At 65.4% G+C, this 19,284-nt stretch overlaps 2 protein-coding genes across 2 annotated transcripts; one reads left to right on the forward strand and one right to left on the reverse strand.

Annotated features, from left to right (window-relative positions):
- PALM (paralemmin) lies at nt 1-15,185 on the reverse strand. The gene is made up of 9 exons (XM_058858351.1): nt 15,048-15,185; nt 8,268-8,316; nt 7,221-7,301; nt 6,999-7,129; nt 5,783-5,900; nt 5,663-5,684; nt 5,342-5,404; nt 4,070-4,201; nt 1-2,787 (listed from the first exon to the last, which is right to left on the reverse strand). The coding sequence occupies exons 1-9, from the start codon at nt 15,050-15,052 to the stop codon at nt 2,222-2,224; spliced, it is 1,167 nt and encodes a 388-aa protein (XP_058714334.1). The 5' UTR covers nt 15,053-15,185; the 3' UTR covers nt 1-2,221.
- A 908-nt stretch (nt 15,186-16,093) lies between these two features.
- PRSS57 (serine protease 57) lies at nt 16,094-18,054 on the forward strand. Its single transcript, XM_058858353.1, has 5 exons — nt 16,094-16,262; nt 16,368-16,521; nt 16,711-16,855; nt 17,269-17,529; nt 17,614-18,054. Exons 1-5 carry the CDS (start codon nt 16,106-16,108, stop codon nt 17,791-17,793), a joined length of 897 nt encoding a protein of 298 aa, XP_058714336.1. The 5' UTR covers nt 16,094-16,105; the 3' UTR covers nt 17,794-18,054.
- The last annotated feature ends 1,230 nt before the right edge of the window (nt 18,055-19,284 follow it).

The raw sequence follows: 19,284 nt of genomic DNA on the forward strand, positions 1-19,284 counted from the left end.
TGGTTGTTCACACAGTTTATTTGCTCGGTTTGGGTGTTTTACAAACAACGGGGTGGAGGTGGAGGGGGGAGGGGATGGGATGGGGAAGGGAATTCAAACGGCTTCGGCACAAGTGAAAAGCTCAGGGGCACGGGAAGTGCACTTCAGCAGAGCCGGGCGGGGACAGGGGGGCTCTGGGATGGGGTGGGGACGATGCCGGGCCCACCGCCCACTCCTCTCACACCGCAGCCCCGGCCCGGGGGGCTGGTCCTGCTCCCCACCGCCCCAGGGGCCGGAGTGGGCTGGGGGTCAAAGCCAACCGAGGGCAGGGGGTGCCGAGGGCAGGAGGGAGCCCCAGCTTGGGGCTGGGGGGATTGCAGGGCCCAGGGTGGGAGGGGGTGGGTGGTGTTGGCCCCTGATGTGGGGTGGCAAGAGGTGACATTTCCCCCAGGATTATGGGGACAGAGGCCCTGTGGCACCCAGCCCGTGCCCTGCTCTGCAGCAATGGGGCTCCAGCGATGCCCAACAGCGGATGGGGCAGGAGAGGCCCCCCTTCCCCAGCCCTGCCCCTCCCAGAGGCTGGGGGTGCCTGGCTGGGGCTCAGAACAGGGGTGGCACCATGAGCCCCCCCCCCAGCCCGGCATTGTGACTCTACTGGGGGCAAACTGCAGCCTGGGTGGGAACTGGGGGACAACTGGGATGTCATGGGGACAGGAGGGTGTCACTGCTCACACAAGGGGAATGTGGGAGAAGGAAGGCCCATCCTTGGGGGAGCTGAGCCCCATCCTTGGCTGCTCAACCACCGGTGTCCTGGTGGGCTGCGTGGATGCTGCTCCACACTCGTTTTGGGGGATCCCTGGGGATTTTCCCAGCCTCACAGCAGAAGGAACCCTCACACCTGAACAAGGATCCCTCACTGGTGGCTGCACCCTGCCCAAAGCTCCTGGACAGCCCAGCTGCTGCAGCTCAGGGGCAGCTGATGTGAGCACTGGGGACCAAAAACCACGAGGCCCCCCCCTGCCTGCCCCAGCTGGTCTCAGTGGGGAGAAAACGCTGGTGCTGGTGGTGAAAACCCCACTGAAGGGCTGGGGTGCAGGGTGGGGCAGCAGGGAGGCAGCTGTGGGACACCAGACCCCTGGCAGCTCCCAGTGCCAATGCTGGGGTGAACTGGGCTGCCCCACTCCCCTGGGGGACCCCAGAACGTGGCTCTGCAAAGCTGCTGCTGCTGAGTGGCAGAGGCAGGAAGGGGACAGGATGCTGGCCCACACGAGGAAACACAGGACCCCCACACCCCACTCCTGCCCCACAAGGCTTGGGCCCCCCCCAAGCTCCCCTTCCCTGGCTGGCATTGCCCCAGGAGGACACAAGCCCTGGCCACAGCACAGTTCAGCCCCCTCGGCTGGCAGAGCCCAGTGGCACCGGCCAGCAGCCGAGACAGAGGAGTGGCTGTCACTGCCAGCACCAGGGTGAGGGGCTCCAACATGTGGAGCTGAGCCCAGGAGGAGCAGAGCAGGCCTGGGGACAGGCTGGGTTGACCCTGCAGGAGCCCCACGTGGCCCCAGCCATCACCACAGCCGAGTCTCGGGCAGGGGACGCTGCCCTCGATGCCCTGCCCTTGCCTGGACACGCTCTGTCCTTGAGGGCTTGGGGAGCCCGGGACCACAGGGATGAGGATGTGAGATGGAGCAGAGATATCCATGGGCAGCCAGCGGGGAACAGAGCAGGCCTTTCCCTGCTAGAGAAGCGGATGATGGAGGCACAGAGGGAGGGGCTGGCACAGGGCTGGGTCCGATGCCCACCGTGGGCTGGGCCAAGAGCGGGTCCCGCTGGTGGGGGCTCCCGGGGAGTCATCTACGGACACAGTGTCGTCCTCCGATCCCCTGCCCGGCGGCTCCATCCTCCGACGGCGGGTGGGACGATGTCGGTGACGGAGGGAAAGGCCCCGGTGCCGGTGGCAGGTGGGGATGAGGCCGGGCTGTGGTGGGGTGGGCGCACTGTGGGGCGAGGGGGGTCACTAATAAATACCACAGGCAGCGCTGGTGGGGGGCGGCACGGGGCTGGCATCGGGCAGATGGGGCGAGCGCCGCCACAGCCACCGCTCACTGCTGCCCGCTGCGGCCCCGTTGGCACCATGTTGGATCTCCCCGGTTCTGCAGGAAGAGGGTCTGTGTCCGGAGGGGGGGAAGCCCGGTGTGCCGGGCCTGGCGAGCAGGGGCCGGGGCGGAGGGGGCTCGGCGGGGGCTCACATCACCGTGCAGCACTTGCAGCGCTGCTTCTTCACGTCTGTCTCCTGCTCGGCCTCCTTGGCGTCTGTGGCGTTGGCACCCGGCTTCTGCCCGCCCGCGCCCTCCTCGCCCAGCGGCTGAGCGGCCGCCGGCTCCAGCGCGGTGCCGTTGGGTGGTGTGTGGTCCTTGTGTGCCGGCTCCGGCTTGTTCTCGGCATCCTCAATCACCACCAGCTCTGCCTTGATGGTGCCCTCCAGCCCCAGCACCTTCTTGGTCTCGTTCTCATCCTCCACGTTCTGGTAGCCCATGAAGATCATGGTGACGGGCTGCTCCTGGCTGGGCTCCGTGCCCTCGCCTGGCGGCACCTTCGCCTGCAGCCCCGTGATCTCCCGCCGCGGCGTCGGCTTCTGGCTGCCCGGGGCGCTGCCGCCCCCCTTGCCAGCCTTGGCTGGGGTCTGGCGCCCGCCAGCTTCACTCAGGGTGGCCTCGTCTGCCTTGTGCAGGAGCTCGTCGACCTCGGAGGAGCTGAGGGGGTGGGCCCCGTTCTGCAGGGTCCCGTCCTCGGCACTCACCGCATGCACCACTGTGGGGATAAGAGGAGGGAGGGTGAGGGCGTTTGGGATGAGGGCACAAAGACAAAAACACCTGACAAAGCTCTTGCCGGCGTGACCCACTCAGCCCCAGCTCCTGTGTGGTCGGGGAACAGCCCCTTCCCCTCTCCAAAGGTCCTGCCAAGGACTCCCACGGCATCCCAACCCTCCCCTCAGCAGAGCTGCTGCCAGACCCTCTCTCATCACCTGGCTCCTGCCCGACAGCAGCCAGGGAGACCGAAATAAAAGCCCAATGGAAGGAGCTGTTCCCAAAGCCTCAGGCTCAGCGAGCCCTGCGGGAGCCGCGGCTGTTTGCCAGGCCACCGACAGCCAGCCAAGCTGCCCGTGGCGGGACGGCGTCTGCTGGCGCCCGGCTCTGCCGGGGCTGACGTGACGCTTTGCAGCGAGTCACCGCTGCCACCTCTGAGACCCCAGCGGTGCTCGGCGCTTGCTGCCCCGCTGATTTCCCCACCACCTCCTGCCACATTCAGCAGGACCATTGCAGCTGGTGGCGCCGTGCCCGGGGGAGGCTCTCCCACCCCGGCGTGCTGTGCACAGAGGCAGAGATGTGCGTCACGGCCGGAGCGGCCAAGGGCTCGTTGCGTTTTCCACTTGACCTGGGGCATGACGTGATGGTCAGTGCACCTGCCCCAGTGGGCAGTGAGTGAGGGACAGTGCCCAGCCTGGCAGGGCCAGCACAGCCATGGCCACACAAAGGAGGTTGAATGGGAGCTCTGTGTTTTCTCTGATGAGGAGGTCGGTCCACTCAGCCACCACAGTTCCCAGTAAGACACCCCACTTCCACGGCTGGTCCTTGCCACCACAACGGTCCCTTGGGTTTCAGAAGGCCCTCTGGAGCAGGTTCCCAGATGTTCCCAAAGGCAGGAGCAGCAGACAGGGACCAGTCCCTAGTGCTGCACTTCTACCACACCCATCAGCCACATTCCCCGCTGCCAGCCTGTGGGACAGGCCAATACGCTGCTAGTGCACGTTCTCTGCCCATGGAAAAGGCTCCTGAGTCCTGGACACAACAGATCCTCTTCTCTGCTCTCCAGCAGTGCAGGGTCACGACGTGCAGACCAGGCTGACCCAACCACACTACGCTGCCACGACGATCCTGTGATCCACTGGACTGGCGTTGGTGAGGGATTGCCCTCACAGAGCTGGCAAAGCTGTCAGGAGCAGCCCCTGCACTTCCTCACCCTCCTGGGTGCCCGCTGGATGTTTGGGTGGCCACTCCCTTGTCCCCTGCCACTGGCATGGGCTGGCCCGTACCTTTCAGCTCATCCTCGTACACTTTGACCCCCTGCAGACAGTGGTTCTGGGGCAGCATGGTGGTGCTGGACAGGACCTTGGTCTCCCCAGTCACTCTGTCTTTCTCCACTGTGATCTCCACCGAGTACATGGCTGGGACACAGAGAGGACAGCGCACGTTACGGTGGCCCTGGCCCTCCCTGTCCCTTGTTCTGCGGCTGGCAGCAGGACGGCACGTGGCGGTAGCGCTGTGGTGCTCAGCAGGGCTCAGCAGGGCTCAGTGGTGCTCAGCAGTGTTCAGCAGGGCTCAGCAGGGCTCAGTGGTGCTCAGCAGTGTTCAGCAGGGCTCAGCAGGGCTCAGTGGTGCTCAGCAGTGTTCAGCAGGGCTCAGCAGTGTTCAGCAGGGCTCAGTGGTGCTCAGCAGCGTTCAGCAGGGCTCAGCAGGGCTCAGTGGTGCTCAGCAGCGTTCAGCAGGGCTCAGCGGTGTTAGCAAGGCAGCGAGGAGCGGTGAATGGCAGAGGCAGGTGTGACACCCCTGGCACATCCCTCCTCCCAGGACCTGTGGGACCTGTGTCCATCCTGGTGCTGCTGGCATCACCTTACCTCCACGGCTGCTATGGTTCTTGGGCTGAGCCATGTCCATCTGTCCAGCCAGTGGGCAGTGCTGGCCGTGGGGCCTGGGTTGGGAGCCAGGCTCATGCTCAAGGAGGTTCAACCCCACTGAAGGTGCTGGCGCTGGCCCCTCTGCCCCCATGGGATGGGTGATTCTTGGCATCTCTCCACTCCCAGCCAGTTCCTGCCAGCAGCGGGGTCCCCTCAGCCCTGTGCATGGTGCTAAGCTCCAAACATCCCAAGGCGGGCTCTGCCCCATGCTGGTGCCGTGGTCTGGTCTGAGCCACTGCCCCAAACCAGAGCAAACCCCTCCAGCAGCAGAGCTGGCTGCAGCCCCCCAGCTCAGGCAGCCTGGTCCCGTGTGCCCCATAGCTCCTGTGGCTGGCACTCTGCCGCCTCGCCCCTGCGCAGAGAAGCTGCAAACAGAGCGGGAAGGATGAAACCGGAGCAGAGACATGGAACAGGGCTGAGGCAGAGGGGCCCTGAGCCACGAACCAACCGTGGGGCGGAAGCAAAACCAAAGGCTGCGATTGCAATGACGGATATTCTCTGCCCTGGGCTTGGAAAGGCATCGAGCGGCACGGCGGGGAGCGGCTGCGGTGGCAGCGAGCCGAGGGCGGTGCGGAGGGGAGGGGGAAGCAGCCTGGAAGGAGCGCTCCTCCCAGGGCAGTGGGCACCTACCCGCCTTCATCATGTCACTGCCTTCCACTGCCTTCATGGGGCTGCTGGAGACCCTCTTGTCGGCTGGAGGTGGAGAGACGACCGCCTGAGCCCCAACGATCGCCTGGTGTGCCCATGGGTCAGGCCCCAGGGAGGGCAGTGTGTCCCCCCATGGCTGGCACCTGGGACGGGCTCCCCCACCGCAGGGCACCACTGCCCGAGAGGGGACATGGGGACAGGGCTCTTGTCTGGCTCTCCCCACCCATCTGGCACCAGCCTCAGGGCAGCAGGAGGGGATGGTTGGTGCTGAACCACGGCTGAGGGGGATCAGGATTCACCTACCCTTAACTGTGCCCAGAGGACTCTGCAAAACAGAAGGGAGAGGTTATAGGAGCTTCCAGGACCCACCACCCAGCCATCCCCACCAGGGACCCTGAGCCCACTGCTGGCAGCCCTGCCCACCTTCTGCGCATTGGGGACAGCCTCAGCCTTCTCCTCCTTGGCTGCTGCCTCTGCCAGGTTCTCCTTAGTCGAAGTCACTGAGCTGCTGCTCTCCAGCGTCTCCAGCTCCTTCTCCAGCCTGCAGGGAGAGTCGGGGCTGAGAAGCTGAAGAGAGTGTGAGACAGGTAACTGTGCTGCAGGCAGCCACAGCAGACCTGTGAACAAGGGCCACCAACACAGTGCAGGGGAGAGAGGAGATACAAATTGTCCCCTGGATTCACAAGGTGCAGACAGACTCTGGCATGGCTGTCACTGTCCCTTTACAGGGGAAAAGCCAAAGGGTTCAGCACTGAGTGGATGGCAGAGACCCCACCATGGGCACTGGGCAGGGGGGCCGACCCCTGCTCACTTGTGCTCCCTCACTTGGTGGCCAGAGCAAGGCTGCTCCATCCATCATCATCGTCCTGCTCCTCCACCTGTCCCTCCAAAGCTGGCTGAGCTTTCCACGAGGCTAACCTCCTGTTGTCAGCCACCAGCCTGGCAGCACAGCCCCTCTGGGATGTAGCAGAAGTCCGGGATGTCCCCACGGGCGGCAGCTGCCCCCGGCAGAGCTCCCCCGGGCTGCTCGCACGGCGCCCGCGGAGGAATGCACCGCGCCATTAGCCGGACACAAAGGCCCCTTCGTGCCTGACCCCTCTCTGCACCGATGCTCGGTAATTAGCGGCACCACGGTGACTGATTGCATTCCTGCTGCGCTGCCGGGACACCTCCGGGCCCCCGCCTGCGGCTGCCCGGGGACAAGGGAGCTGGGCAGGGGCTGAGCCATCTCCCTTCTCAACCCCCCGCCCCTTCCCAAAGGCTGGGCCAGCACCATGAGGACAGAGGGAGGCAGCAGCCTGCCCTCAAGGGTGCTGGACACCGAGCAGCCCCCCGGGATCCCAGCCCGGGGCACCCCGCCCCGTGGCTCTCACCGACACCGACACAGCTGGGGATGACCGGAGGGGCTGCAGGGCTGGACAGGCTCTGGGGTTGGCTGCAGCCCCGGCACAAAAGCTGGCAAGAACCCAGCCAGGGCTCAGGGGGAGCCCCAGAGCACCTCCAAGCTCAGTGTACCCTGCCTTGTGCCCAGCACATGGGATCCAGCTGAATCGCAGCACCCACCTGCCCAGGGGTCTCTGGAGGGACGTGGGTGCTCTCTAACTGCACCCCAATATCTGACCCACGCTGGCCCCGTTACCTCTGGATGGTTTCCTCCAGCTCCTTGGTCTTCACCTCATCCTCCTGCATCTGTTTCTTCATGGCCTCTTCCTCCTCGGAGGCAGAAGCCGGGGCCCCCTCCAGGAGCCATCTCTCCCGCAGAGCCTTGGACTGGGGAGCAGAAAGGGGTCACGGTCCTGCCCTCCCCCAGCCGGGGGCTCCCCGGGGCAGAGGCAGCCTGGGGGTCGCGGGGGATCCTCACCTTGAGATGCTGCAGCTGCCGCCTGTCATCCTCGAGCTGCCGCCTTTTGTTCTCGATCTCCGTCTGACGCTTCCGCTTCTCCTGGAGGGACGGGAGCGGCGGAGCGGGGGTCGGCACGGGGAGGGGGTGGGCACCGGGCATGGCCGGGCAGGGAGGAGCGAGGCCAAGGGGCTGCCCTCGGGGACAAGGGGGTGCGGGACCAGCCTTGGCAACACCCCACAGCAAGCCCGGTATCACATCCCTGCCCTCTCTGGGACAAACTGAGGCGTTGAGGGTGTAGAGAAGTTGGGGCAGAGCCTGGGCTCTGTTCACCATCTCAAAATGTCACCTTCCCCTCGGCCGGCCCCACTGAGCGAGCTGCCAGCGAGGGGGGAAACAGCCCCCGCAGCCTCTAGCTCGTCCCCCCCTCCCCGCCGCCCGTCCTGGGGCTGCTCCAGATCATTTCAGCAGAGTCAGACCCAGCCCGGACGCGTCACCCGGCGCTTTCTCCTCTGGTCCAGAACAATTTGCCCTTTGTGCGGCAGAGATCGGCCGCTTGCCGGCTGGGCTGGGCTGGGCAGCGGGGCTGCCGTGGGGCAGCGGTGGGTTCAAGCAGCCCCGTGCCCTGCTCTGTGCTGGGTTTGCTCCGCGGGGCCCCCAACCGCTCGCTAATTAATGTAATTACTAGTGCCCACGACGGGCATGGCTGGAGAGCACCGTCCTCAGCCCTTCCTGGGGAAGGGGGGAGGAGGGAATCATCGCTCATTTCCCTCACTTGGGGCTCGTCAAGGCGCCACTTCGTTAATTAAACCTCCCAGCTGCCTGTTGCTTGCTCTGTCCCCGTTTCAACGGTGCTGCCAAGCCATGCTGGCTCTGACACCCCAGAAAGAGCCCCCACAGGACACACTGGCATGGGCCATCCCCAGTCCTCGTTCAGCTGCTGGAGACCCCTGGTTTGTGGCTGAGCACCTGCACCAGCTCTCCTGCACCTGCACTCTCCTCCCCGCTGGCGCCTGCCCCGTGTGCTGCAGGTGATGAGTGGGGACGTGGGGCTGGGCAGGGACTCACCGCGATGGCCTGCAGCCTCTCCTGCTGAAGGGTGCTGGCCTCCACGACCCTGCAGAGAGCAGAAAGCAGCTGTGAGGAGTGACACCAGTGGCAGGTGACTGGGTCAAGTGTGCAACCAGCAAAGCAGACGCTGTAGTACACAGACAGACAAAGGCTGAGCCCTTCCCTTCTACCGGCTGTTTCCTCCCCGCTACACTGGAGCCAAGTACCCCTCGCTGCATGGCTCCTCCAGGCACCCTGTCCTGCCCAAATCCCCCGGGACAGGTGCCTTGTCCAGCACCTGGAGGACTCATCTCATGCAGACCCGCTCCTGCCGTGGCGCAGATGGAAACCGTGACCACGGAGGGGCTGGAGCAGGACGCTCCCGGCCGCCCCTGCGTTCCAATCTGGCTCACGCTTTCCATTCCAAGCCGGTTTCTTGGCTGCTGACACCTTTCCCGGACAGTGACCTTTCTGGGCTGTGCACACAGGCACATGTGCACAGACACACACACCACAGCAGGCTCTGCTCCTGACGGCCTCCGTGCTCCCGGCACTGCCTCTGCAGCATGGGCCGGGGATGCTGCCGGCAGCAGCCGCCTCTCTGGCCTGGCACAGCTCTCCCAGGTGCTGCAAGGAGGGGTTGTCCCCCATCCCCACAGCCACCTGCCCACCCACCCGCCTTCCAGTGTCCCCATGGTGCGGGGACCCAGGCCAGTCCTGCCGGCAGCGCGGCCCCCAGGGCCTGGAGAGAGCCCCACGCCACCGAGCACCAGGTGCAGGTTCAGTGCCGGGAGCCGCAGCGGGGCTGGGGGGGCTGCCCAGGCCGGCTGGGACCAGGATGCTCCAGCGCCACAGGAGCCCCTGGCTGCTCGCCAGACGGTGCTAACGAAGTGCAGAGCCGTGGCAGTAATTAGGGTGGGAGGCACTGAGGTATTGTCAGGCGATGGATCATCTCCACTTTGCTTCCTAGAGTAAGGGACGGAGAGGTGGACTCCGTGCTCCCAGGTGGGGGAGTTTGCTGAAGATGGTTTTACACACAGGGTGGGCTCAGGCTGCTGAGCCCCACACACGACACCCTGGGCTCTGACCTCACATGCCAGCCGTGTAAGTGCCCTCGCACGGGCTCCCCACGGCCTTTCTCATTACTCAAACGGGCTCTGCAGGGTGAGAGGAGCTCCTGCCCCCACCTGCTCCCTCCTCGAAGCCAGCAATTATCTGGGAGCTGCTCAGAGCCACTGTCCTCCCCTCACCCCACACCCTGGGGATCCCTGCCGTGCTCAAAATCCAGGCCAGGAAAACAAACGGGGAAGGTGTCGCTTTTGTGGTGGTTATTTTCGTGCTGTTTACAGCGATGCTGTGACTGTTTCACCGGCGCAGGCACACAGCACCAGTCCCATGTGTCCCTCACCAGCCCCACAGATCCAGGGCTGCCCATCATCACGGGCTCCCTCCCAGTCTGGGGCCACAGGTCCCCTCAGTCCAGCCCTTGGCACCCCACACTCACAGGGCGTTGAACTGGGCCCTGTTTCTCTCCTGGATCTTGCCCTGTTCGATGCATCCAAACTTTTACAGCATTCCTGAAACATTCTGTTCTGCTTTTTCTCCCTCCTCCATCCTCTTTATTTTCCATTATTTGCTACAGTCTCCACATTCCCAGGTCAGACGCCAGGAATCTTCCTGGCCCAAGGAGAGACGCAAAACAGGCTGGGTGCCCCTGCTGCAATCTCTCAGCCTGCTTAGACCCTGCCCTGGGGGCTCTGATCCATCGAGGGGGGCTCGACTGGGACCCCCAGTCCCTGCCTGCTGGGGCCAGGCGCTGAGGTGGAGGCAGGGGGTCCCACGCTCCCCAAAAGCCCCATCCTGCCTGTCATGACCGGTCTCTGGGGTCGGTGTGATGGGGCCCCGCTGCCGGCAGCCCTTGTGACTGATGAAGGCGATTCCCTGGCAATGGTTCCCTGGCAACAGTGCCATGGCAACGGCGCTACGGCAACGGGCGAGTGCCAAGGGGATGGGGGGGATACTCAAGGGGATGTGGGGGGATACTCGTGGCAATTGAGGGACCACTGGAACCCCCAGGGCTAAGGGATGCCCTCCCCAGGCCTGGCATCCTGGTGGCACTGGCAGCCCAAAGCTGTGGCATCACTGGGGCCTCCTTAAGGGTTCTGGTGCTCCCGAACCATCCTGGGTGCCAGGAAGGACAGCAAGGTGATCTTGGGGCCACCGAGCTCCTCAGGAACAACCAGCCCAGACAAGGAGCAGGGGAAAGGAGCAGGGACATGGGGGATGACACCCTGGGAGCTCCCAGCAGCAGTCCCCAGGCCCGTGCTGGACCCACACACGTGAGCACACACGCGCCCACACTCTGCCTTGGCTCTCCAGCTCTTTCCAGCCCTGCTGATGCTGCCGTTTCCCACCATCACAAGGGAAGCCCGTGACCTTTTGTCTCCTCCCGCCTGACATGAAACAATAATGTTTATTTGCCTTCCTCCGTTTTTTCCCCATTAGCTCATCCAAATGTGTGAAGAGCCGTTTCAAGCTGCTCCTCTGCTCCCCTGACCTCCCCTGCCTCCCCACCCACTCAGCTCCAAGCTGGGGGAAGGCAGGAGAGCGCCCTGCATGGGCACCAGCCCTGCACAGGCCCAGGGTGTGTGGTAAAGGCAGCAGTCGAGGGATCAGCACTGATTTCCAGCACCATTCCCAGGAGCCGGGCCCGGAGTGCCGCGGCCGGGGGGAGGCTGCAGAGCTCTGTCACAAAGCCATTAACTGCAGGGCCAGCATCGAACGCCCCCGATGGCAGGCGCGGGAGGGAAGGGAGGGGAGGGGGCTGCAGCCGCCCGGGGGCCGCCATGCATCGACCACGAAGGCAAATGCATCAGCGGCTCGGGCAAGGATGGCCACAAATCCGCGCGGCCACCGAGCCACGTGCCCGGCACAGGGTCGGGACCCTGCTCGGCTCCTGGGACAGGGGGGCTGCTCCTGCCCTGCCCCACGGTGTGGCTGCATCCTCCTGATGCTGCTGCTGCTGCATCACCTCTGTGCCCATCCCACTCCTTCCAGCTGCCTTCCCCACTGCCTGCGCAGCCCCAGCCATCGCCGCTGCCCGGGGAGGGGACAGGGACAGAGGGAGGCGGGGGGAGGAGATGGCAGCCCCAGGCTCCCGAAAACGCAGATGCATTAGAGCAAGCGGAGCTGCCTGATTGATTCTTCGGGCTGAGACGTGGGCTGGGAGTGCCAGGAGAAAATGGATCCCATGAATATTTGATGAACGGAGGCTTGGGGAGGGAGTTTGATTGGAAAATTACAGATCTTTCAAACAATGGTTCAAGTGCCCTCCAAACACTTGGGTTTCCAGCTCCCTTCCAGTTAGAGGAGCAAGTCTCCACCAGGAAACTCCCCCCACGATTCATGAATGAGAGTGGAGCTGGCCGCTCCCCACCCCCAGGAGCACCGGCTGGCCAGGACAGGCAGTCCTGGCACTGGCAGGATGTGGCACCTGTCTCCTGTCACCATCCCTGGGTTCCTGTTCTTGTGTGGCTGCGTGGCTTTCCCACAGCAATGCCATGAACACAGGCACACATGATGTTCCAAGGAGCCAGCAGGAACGTGGATCCAGGCTGGGGCGCCCCTGTGAGCCACGGGGAGCTCAGTCCTCGGCGCCAAGCCCAGGGGCTGGGCCCAACCCACGTCCAGCCATGCTGTCAGGAAACACCTGTCTGGGGCAGGATCCAGCCGGCTCCTCTCCCTCCTCCAGGCTCATCCTTGCTCCTGTCTGGGACCTGGGGGCTGCTCAGGGCTGCTTGTCTCCGGATGCAGTAGAGAGACTCAGGAAACTGGGCTGTGCCTCCAGCCCCAGTCCTGGTGCCTCCACTCAACCCTGTCCCAGGGCACGGCACCTCCTCGGCTTTCCTGCAGCACCTCTGCTGCTGGAGCCCCGGCTCAGCTCCCAGCACAGCTCCTGGCACAGCTACAGCCACATGAACCCCCACCCCTCTGGGGAAAGGGGCTGTTTCTGGCCAGGAAGCAGGAACACCAACACCAGCGGCTTCCCAGGAAACCTGCTCCAGTTCCTCCCAGTAAGGCAGGTCCGGCCAAGAGGCCCTGTCATGCTGCTGAGCTCTGAACCCCATGATCTGCCAGCCCAAAGCAGGGCTGGGTGCTGTTGTGGGGTCTGTGGTGGAGTTTTATGGCTCCTCTGGGAAGGGTGACAGTGCTGCTCCTTTGGGACAGGGACAGGACAGACCCGACCCCTTCTGGTTCCTTGCACATGGCCAGGAGGCAGCGGGGTCTGGCCTGGGTTTCACTGCTCCTTGGATGCCAGAAGAGAACAAGGTCTTGAGTCCCTTCCCAAAGGACTCATGAGTTATTTCTCAGGCAGAAATCTCCCTCCTTCCCCTGGGTGCAACTGTCGGCTTTGGATCAGAGTGGGGAAGGCAGGACCAGGAGAGCACTCACTCCAAGGAGACCCTCAAAGCCAAGGGGAGAGCAGCAACTGAGACAAACCAGCAGAGCAGCCAGATGTGAGATGCAGGATCTCCAGCTGTTCACGAGCACTGACAGCAGTGGGAGCAGAGGGCACAAGAGCAGCTCCAGTGGGACCAGCACAGCCTTTACCAGAGTTGGAAAGTTTCCGCCAAACCTCCCTGGGCACCAGTGGATTGTGGCAGCCAGGACCCTCCTCCAGCCACTGCCTGTGCCAAGGCAGAGCAGGAGCCAGGGCAAAGGCAGCAGTGCCCGCCCCAACACCCGTTGGCTGCCACAGAGCCAGGCTAACAGCAGGGCAGCATCTTGCCATGTCCCCAGCTGCCCTGGGACCCTCCTAATCCTCCAGCCCCGTGGCCAGGCTCTGAAACTGAGTGGCTGGAGAGGTCGTGTTGTTTTGCTTTGTGGCTGTGCCTCCCACCCAGGCTCACTCGCGGAGTTTCACTCAAAAGAAAGAGGCATTGGCAGGTCCAGTGTATGGAGCAGGCAGGGGAAACCCTTTGCACCCCTCCATGGGCTCTTTGGCCCTTGCTGGGAGGGTTGGTCCAGAGCAGGGTGAATGTGGAGCCCAGGGGCAGGAGCCACCATCCTGTCCAGCACCATCCCCCACCTGAACCCAAGCCCCAGACGCCTCTGCCCCAGGAGAGCCCAGTCCAGCCCGGCAGCTCCTCACCCCCTCCCCAGGGCACGTCACACCCCTCGGCTCTGCCTTTCCTCTCGCTGCTGCCTTTTGGCAAATCACGCACATTTTCCTCCCCAAAGAGGCTCTTTCCTGCAGGGACTGTGGCGCCGTGGAGCTGCCCTGGCCCTGCTTCTGGCCCCTTCAGCATCACGGGGAGCCACTCTGCCCCCCAGTCCCGCAGCTGCTGCACCCCAATCTCCAAAACATCCACGCTGGTGCCCCCAGCTCAGTTCCAGCCCCCAGCTCAGTTCCAGCCCCAAATCAGCCAGAGCCCACCATGGCCCCAGGACACCCCCACCCCACCCCTGGCCAGTGCCCCACGGCCTCTTGGGGCTGCCAGGTGGGAGATGGGCAGTGCTGAGAGGGACCTGTTGAGCACCCGCTGTCTCAGCAGCCGGTGGTCAGTGGATCAGTGCAAAGTGAGGTGCCCACGAGGAGCAGAGGGTGGCTGACCCCGAGCTGCCAGGGTACCCCAGGCACGGCCAAACCCAGGCTGGGGTGTTCACCACGGTGGGGACCAGAGCCACGGGAGGGAAGGAAAGGCCTGGGTGAGACAGGGCCAGCGCTGGCTTCCAGCACCTCGAGCAGCCCCCCAGTCCTGTACCCCCCTGGCACCGGCTGCTGGTGTCCCTAAAACCAGCACAGGGATAGGACAGTCCGTGGCCACAAGCCCCTAGTGGCCTCTGCCTGGTCCGTCCTTCCCCCACCCGCCCGGCTCCAAGCTCCCAGCGACCGGCCAGGGCCCCGCCGCAGCACACAAAGGATGAGGCCGGGGTCGGAGAGTGTCCGTCTGTCCAGACTTCTCCGCTGGGTCCCGCTTCATGAGGATCCCCCGGCCACAGCCGGTTCTCCGGGCAGAGGCTGGGGGTGCAGTGTAGGGAGGGGTCCGCAGCTCTTCCCACCCACTCACCCCACCACACGCAGCAGCAACAACAGGTTCAAAACACAAAAATAAACGCCCTCCCCACCCCCCGCTTCCTGCACCGCTGCCAGCCCCGACACCCCCCGCACCCCCCGCACCCCCCGCACCCACACCGGGGCCTCCGCCGCTGCCCCCCGAGCCGGCCCTCCGGCACTCCACGGCTGGGCAGGGACCGGGGAGGGGCCGCACCTGCTGAGCGGCACCGGGGGAAAGGAGGCCCCGGAATGGGGGTCCCGAGCCCCAGAACCGAGGGGATGCGAGCTCCCGGTATTGGGGTCCTGAGCTCCAGTATCCGGCGGGATATGAGCCCCCAGTTTTGGGGTCACAAGACCTGGAGCGGGGGGGATGCGAGCCCCACCCCCGGTTTTGGGGTCCCAAGCTCCAGACTAGGGGGATACAAACCTCTATTATTGCAGTCCTGAATCCCCAGAATCAGGGGGATGCGAGCCCCTGGTTTTGGGGTGCTGAGTGCCCAGGAGCTGGGGGATATGAGACCCCAGGTTCGGACTCCCCAGCCCCGGCATCGGGGGTGTACGAGCCCCCGGTACGAGCTCCGTGAGCCGGCGGAGCGAGCTTCCCTCAGCCCTGGTGCGGGGGTCCCGAGTCCCGGCCCCCGCTCCCCGCTCCCCCCCTCCCCGCTACTGCGGTCTCAGCCAGCGGGGCCCGGGGGGACCGCGGCCCGGTGCCGGGGTCCCGGCGCGGCTCCGGTACTCACTCCATGGTCCCGGCGGCGGCTCCGGCGGGGGCGGGGGGGCGGCGGAGCGGGGCCGGCGGCCGCCGGCGTCCCGGCTCTCAGGGCCCGGCGGGCGGCGGCATCCCCGGCGGGGCTGCGGGATGCGCAGGGATGTCGGGACCGCGCCGGTGCTCCCGCCTCCCTCCCGCACAGCTCCGTCTGCCGGGCGCGCCCCGCCACTGCCGCCGCCCATCATCCGGCCTCGGGGCGCGCCGGGGTTTCATCCGCTCCTGGGGGTCCCCGGTGGGTCCCGGCCCGCCACCGCCGCCACCCATCACCCGGCCTCGGGGGCCCCCGGAGCTGTGGCGGCTGCTGGGGGTCCCGAAGCGGGTCCTGGCTGTGCGGTGCCCGGCGCGGGGCGGGTTGGAGGGGTTGCGTTCACAGCCCCTGTCAGTGTGTAACCCGCTCCTGTGAATGCAGCCGCCCCGTCCTGCCCCACTCCAGGAAGCACCGACGCTTTGCTCCCCCTTTCCGCTGCCCCGTTTCCCAACCCAACGGCCACAATGGGCAAACTGCCACAGGAAGCCCCAAGCCACCCTCCGTTGGGAAATCTGCCCGCTGCCGGGCAAGAGCTCTGCGCTTGGCCCCAAAGCAAGCCTGGCTCTGCAGTGAGGGTCAACAGATGCCCCCACCCTCATGTTCCCCACACCCTGCACCCCCTTTTGCACTCCAGGTTGGTGCAGAACAGAGGGAGGAAGCTGCCCCTCTGCCCACAGCATCATCCCAGACCACTGAGGCTCTGGAGGGGCTGAAAGAGGCGTTGGATGGAGCACAGCACAGTCCCTGTGTCACCCACAGCAGTCCCGGCGACACTGTGGAGTGTGAGATGTCCTGGGGCCCCGCTGCTGCCACCTCCCTGCGGAGCGGGGTTTCATCCCAGTTAGATCAAGGAACAAGAGGAATCAGGGCTGAGAAGCTGCTCTGCTCCCCATCTCCCACTCCGGGGGAAGCTGCACGGACCTGCCAGGGCCCCGGACCCCTGAATTGCACAAAGCCCCAACACCCGGAGAGGAGGAAGCAGGAGGGAAATACCCGCCCCCATGCCAAGGCTCAGCCCCTGGCGGGATTTAAGCGCCCTGACCCCGAGCAGCCCCAGCGGTGGTGGCAGTGGCCCGCTCTGTGCCACCATGGTCACAGCTGGGCTCTTCATCCTCAGCCTGGGAGGCTCCATCCTGCTCCCAGCTCTGGCCCCGGCAGGTAATGAGAGAACTGGGGTGCCAGGGCAGATCCCCAGGGTGGGAGATAGGAACCCTGGACTCCCCTGTGGCACACGGGGTGCCAACGATCACCTGCACCCACCAGGCGCCCAGGGGAGCCAGATCATCGGGGGAAAGGCGGCAGCACCCCATTCCCTGCCCTTCATCGCCTCCATCCAGATGGACGGGCAGCACGTCTGCGGGGGCTTCCTGGTGTGGCCCAAGTGGGTGATGACAGCTGCCCACTGCCTCATTCCCAGGTGAGCCTTGTCCCCACGTGGGACACGTGCCTCCTGGACACGGTGTGGACCCTTCTAAGCAATGACCCCGTCCCAAGGGGTTAAGCTGCCCCCTCTCTCCTGTGCCCCCCTTGAGTCCCCCTGGCCATCCCCCGCTCCCCGATGGCCACCGGCCACAGCAGCGCCCTCTCAGCCCCGCCCTGGCCACAGGCGCAGCCCCTCAGTGCGTGTGGTGCTGGGAGCCCACCGGCTGCAGGAGCCCGAGGAATCCCAGCAGATCTTCAGCGTGGCCGAGTCCATCGCCCACCCCCTCTACAACCCCCGTGCCGTGGACAACGACATCCGCCTGCTCCAGGTGAGTCTGCACCGGGCACCCAGCGCCGGGCAGCCCTGGGGTGTGAGAGGGAGATGGGGTGCCCCACGGCCCCGGAGCAGCGGGAGGAGGTAGGGTGCCCCACGAGGGGCCGAGCCGACACTAGATGTCAGTGCTTCTCCGGAGAAGCAGGATCGCGCCATGGGGTGTGATGGAGACACTGAGGACACACCGACCCTGTCCGGGCCAGCGGCTCCCGGACAGCCAGTCTCCACAGCAGACTGGGACCAGTGCAGAGGGGCTGTCAGGGAGGGGCCCAGCCTCTGAAGAAGGAGGGGCAGGGTTGGGGGGGTCAGCAGGAGCGGTGAGCTGGCGTGTGAGGGAGAACCAGGCAGGAGCAGCTGGGGGGCTCTGCCCCAGCAGCGAAGCCACCCGAGCCCTCGTTGCCCACCCAGCTCAACAGGTCGGCCACGCTGAACAAGTACGTGAAGCGGATCCGCCTGCCCCGGCCACACATTGACCTGAAGCCCGGCACTGTCTGCTACGTGGCGGGCTGGGGGGACACATCCAACTTTGGAGACGAGCCCACCGAGCTGATGGAGACCAACACCACCATCGTCAAGCGGAGCCTCTGCCGGACGCTGTGGAGGGGCAAGGTCTCGGCCAACATGCTGTGCGGGGCCAGCCGCAATGCCACGCTGCAGGGTGTCTGTGCCGTGAGTGAACCCCTCACCCCGTGCCCCACACTGTCCCCCCACTGGGAGACCCTCAGGTCTCCCTCCCACCCCCTCATTTTGCAGGGTGACTCCGGGGGACCCTTGGTCTTCAAGGACAAGGTTTATGGCATCGTCTCCTTCTCTGGGGAGAGATGTGGGGACCGCCGGTTCCCTGATATCTACACCAAGATCTCCAACTACGTTGACTGGGTTCATCACATTGTGCAAGGGTTCCGCCATCGGGAGGGGTGGCTGAAGCCCTAGTGTGGCTGGGAGTCCTGGGGGCAGGTGGGCTGTGTGAAGAGGGGCCAAGATGTCTCACGGGAGAGAAGAGGACCAGAAATACCGCATCCTCCAGCTCTGGAGGGGCTGGGAGCTGATGCTCAGGGCTCCTCGACCCAGGTCAGGGCAGGAGCCCCTCTCTGCCCATTGGCAAGGGGTGTTATGTACCCCCGAGGCTACACCAGAAGCCCCTGGTACATCCTCTCACAGCGGCAACATTTATCTTCCTCAATAAACCCTCAGTCCCCATCCCACCACTCCTGCTCTGTGTTTTGGTCCCCCTGACTTGACCTGAGGTGCAGGAGGGAGGGGAGTTCAAGCCCCGTCCCAGAGAAGCCAGAATCTCCATCCAGGTGCTGCCAGCATCCCCAGCTGCCTTCCCGCCGGGGTGTGGCTCCCCATCCCGTCCCACCCCGTCTCATCCCATCCCGCCTCATCCTGTTCCATCCCGTCCCACACCGCGCCCTCCCCACCGCGCGACGTGACCCCCCAAAGAGGGGAACCACAGACACCCCCCGAGGGCAGGCGGGCTCCCAGCTGCGCTGGCGGAGCCCACAGGGATCCCGTCGGGAGCCTCAGCCGCCTCCCCGGCGCGCAGACGGGCGCTCGCCCCGCGGGAGCCGGGTGCCCGCAGTGGCCGGCAGACGTGTGCCGAGCTGCTGCTGGGTCTCGGCTGAGACACGTGTGGCTCTGCCCGGTGTCTCCGGGGACAGACCCAGACATTCCCTGCTCCTGGCTGTTTGTTTTATCTCGCAAATTGCTGGCACGCCGCGGCTGTTGCAGGGCCTCGCACCGGGTCAGGAGATGCAAGCCGCGGGCATCGGTGGCCTTGGGGACATCCGGCAGAGGACAGACCGCTGCCAGACTGTGAAGGCAAAGAAGCCTCAAATCCCAGTGGGGTGCTGGCAGTGACAGCGTGGGGCAGAGACCCCCTGGAATGCCGGGACGGGACTGCCAGCCCCAGGGCATCCGCGCTGGCAGGGAGCCTGGAGAGCCGGCGCCTGTCCCGGCTTGTCCCAGACCACCCAAAAACCGGTGGGAAGGCGGCGCCTGACTCACAGCCGTGTTTTGGGAGCTGAAATCTCCCGCTCATCACAGGAGCTGCCGTTGCCGCCGCAGCCCGTGCCCGCGGGCCCGGCACGGAGCCACCCGGCAGCCGCTCCGGGGCCAAAGCCTGCGGCGGGGCAGGAGCGGGAGCTGCCCTGGGCAGGAAGCGCTGCGGGCGGCCGTGCAGGAACACAGGCCACACACGCGTGTGGTGGCACCTACAGAGGCACCGGCAGAGTTTTGAGAACTCCCGGACACCCATCCCCATAAGCAGGGGGATGCTGCTGAGCTGGGCGAGCAGAGAGGGGCTGTAGGAGAGCCCCCCATGCCCACCCTGGGTTATCTGAGATGTCTTTTCCAGCCCAGATGGTTCCGTGGTTCTCTGTGATGCGCTCCCGGGCCGGTCACGGCTCTGAGGGGATTGGC

Source organism: Poecile atricapillus, chromosome 28, assembly GCF_030490865.1.
Source record: "Poecile atricapillus isolate bPoeAtr1 chromosome 28, bPoeAtr1.hap1, whole genome shotgun sequence".
In the NCBI taxonomy this organism is placed as follows: domain Eukaryota; kingdom Metazoa; phylum Chordata; class Aves; order Passeriformes; family Paridae; genus Poecile; species Poecile atricapillus.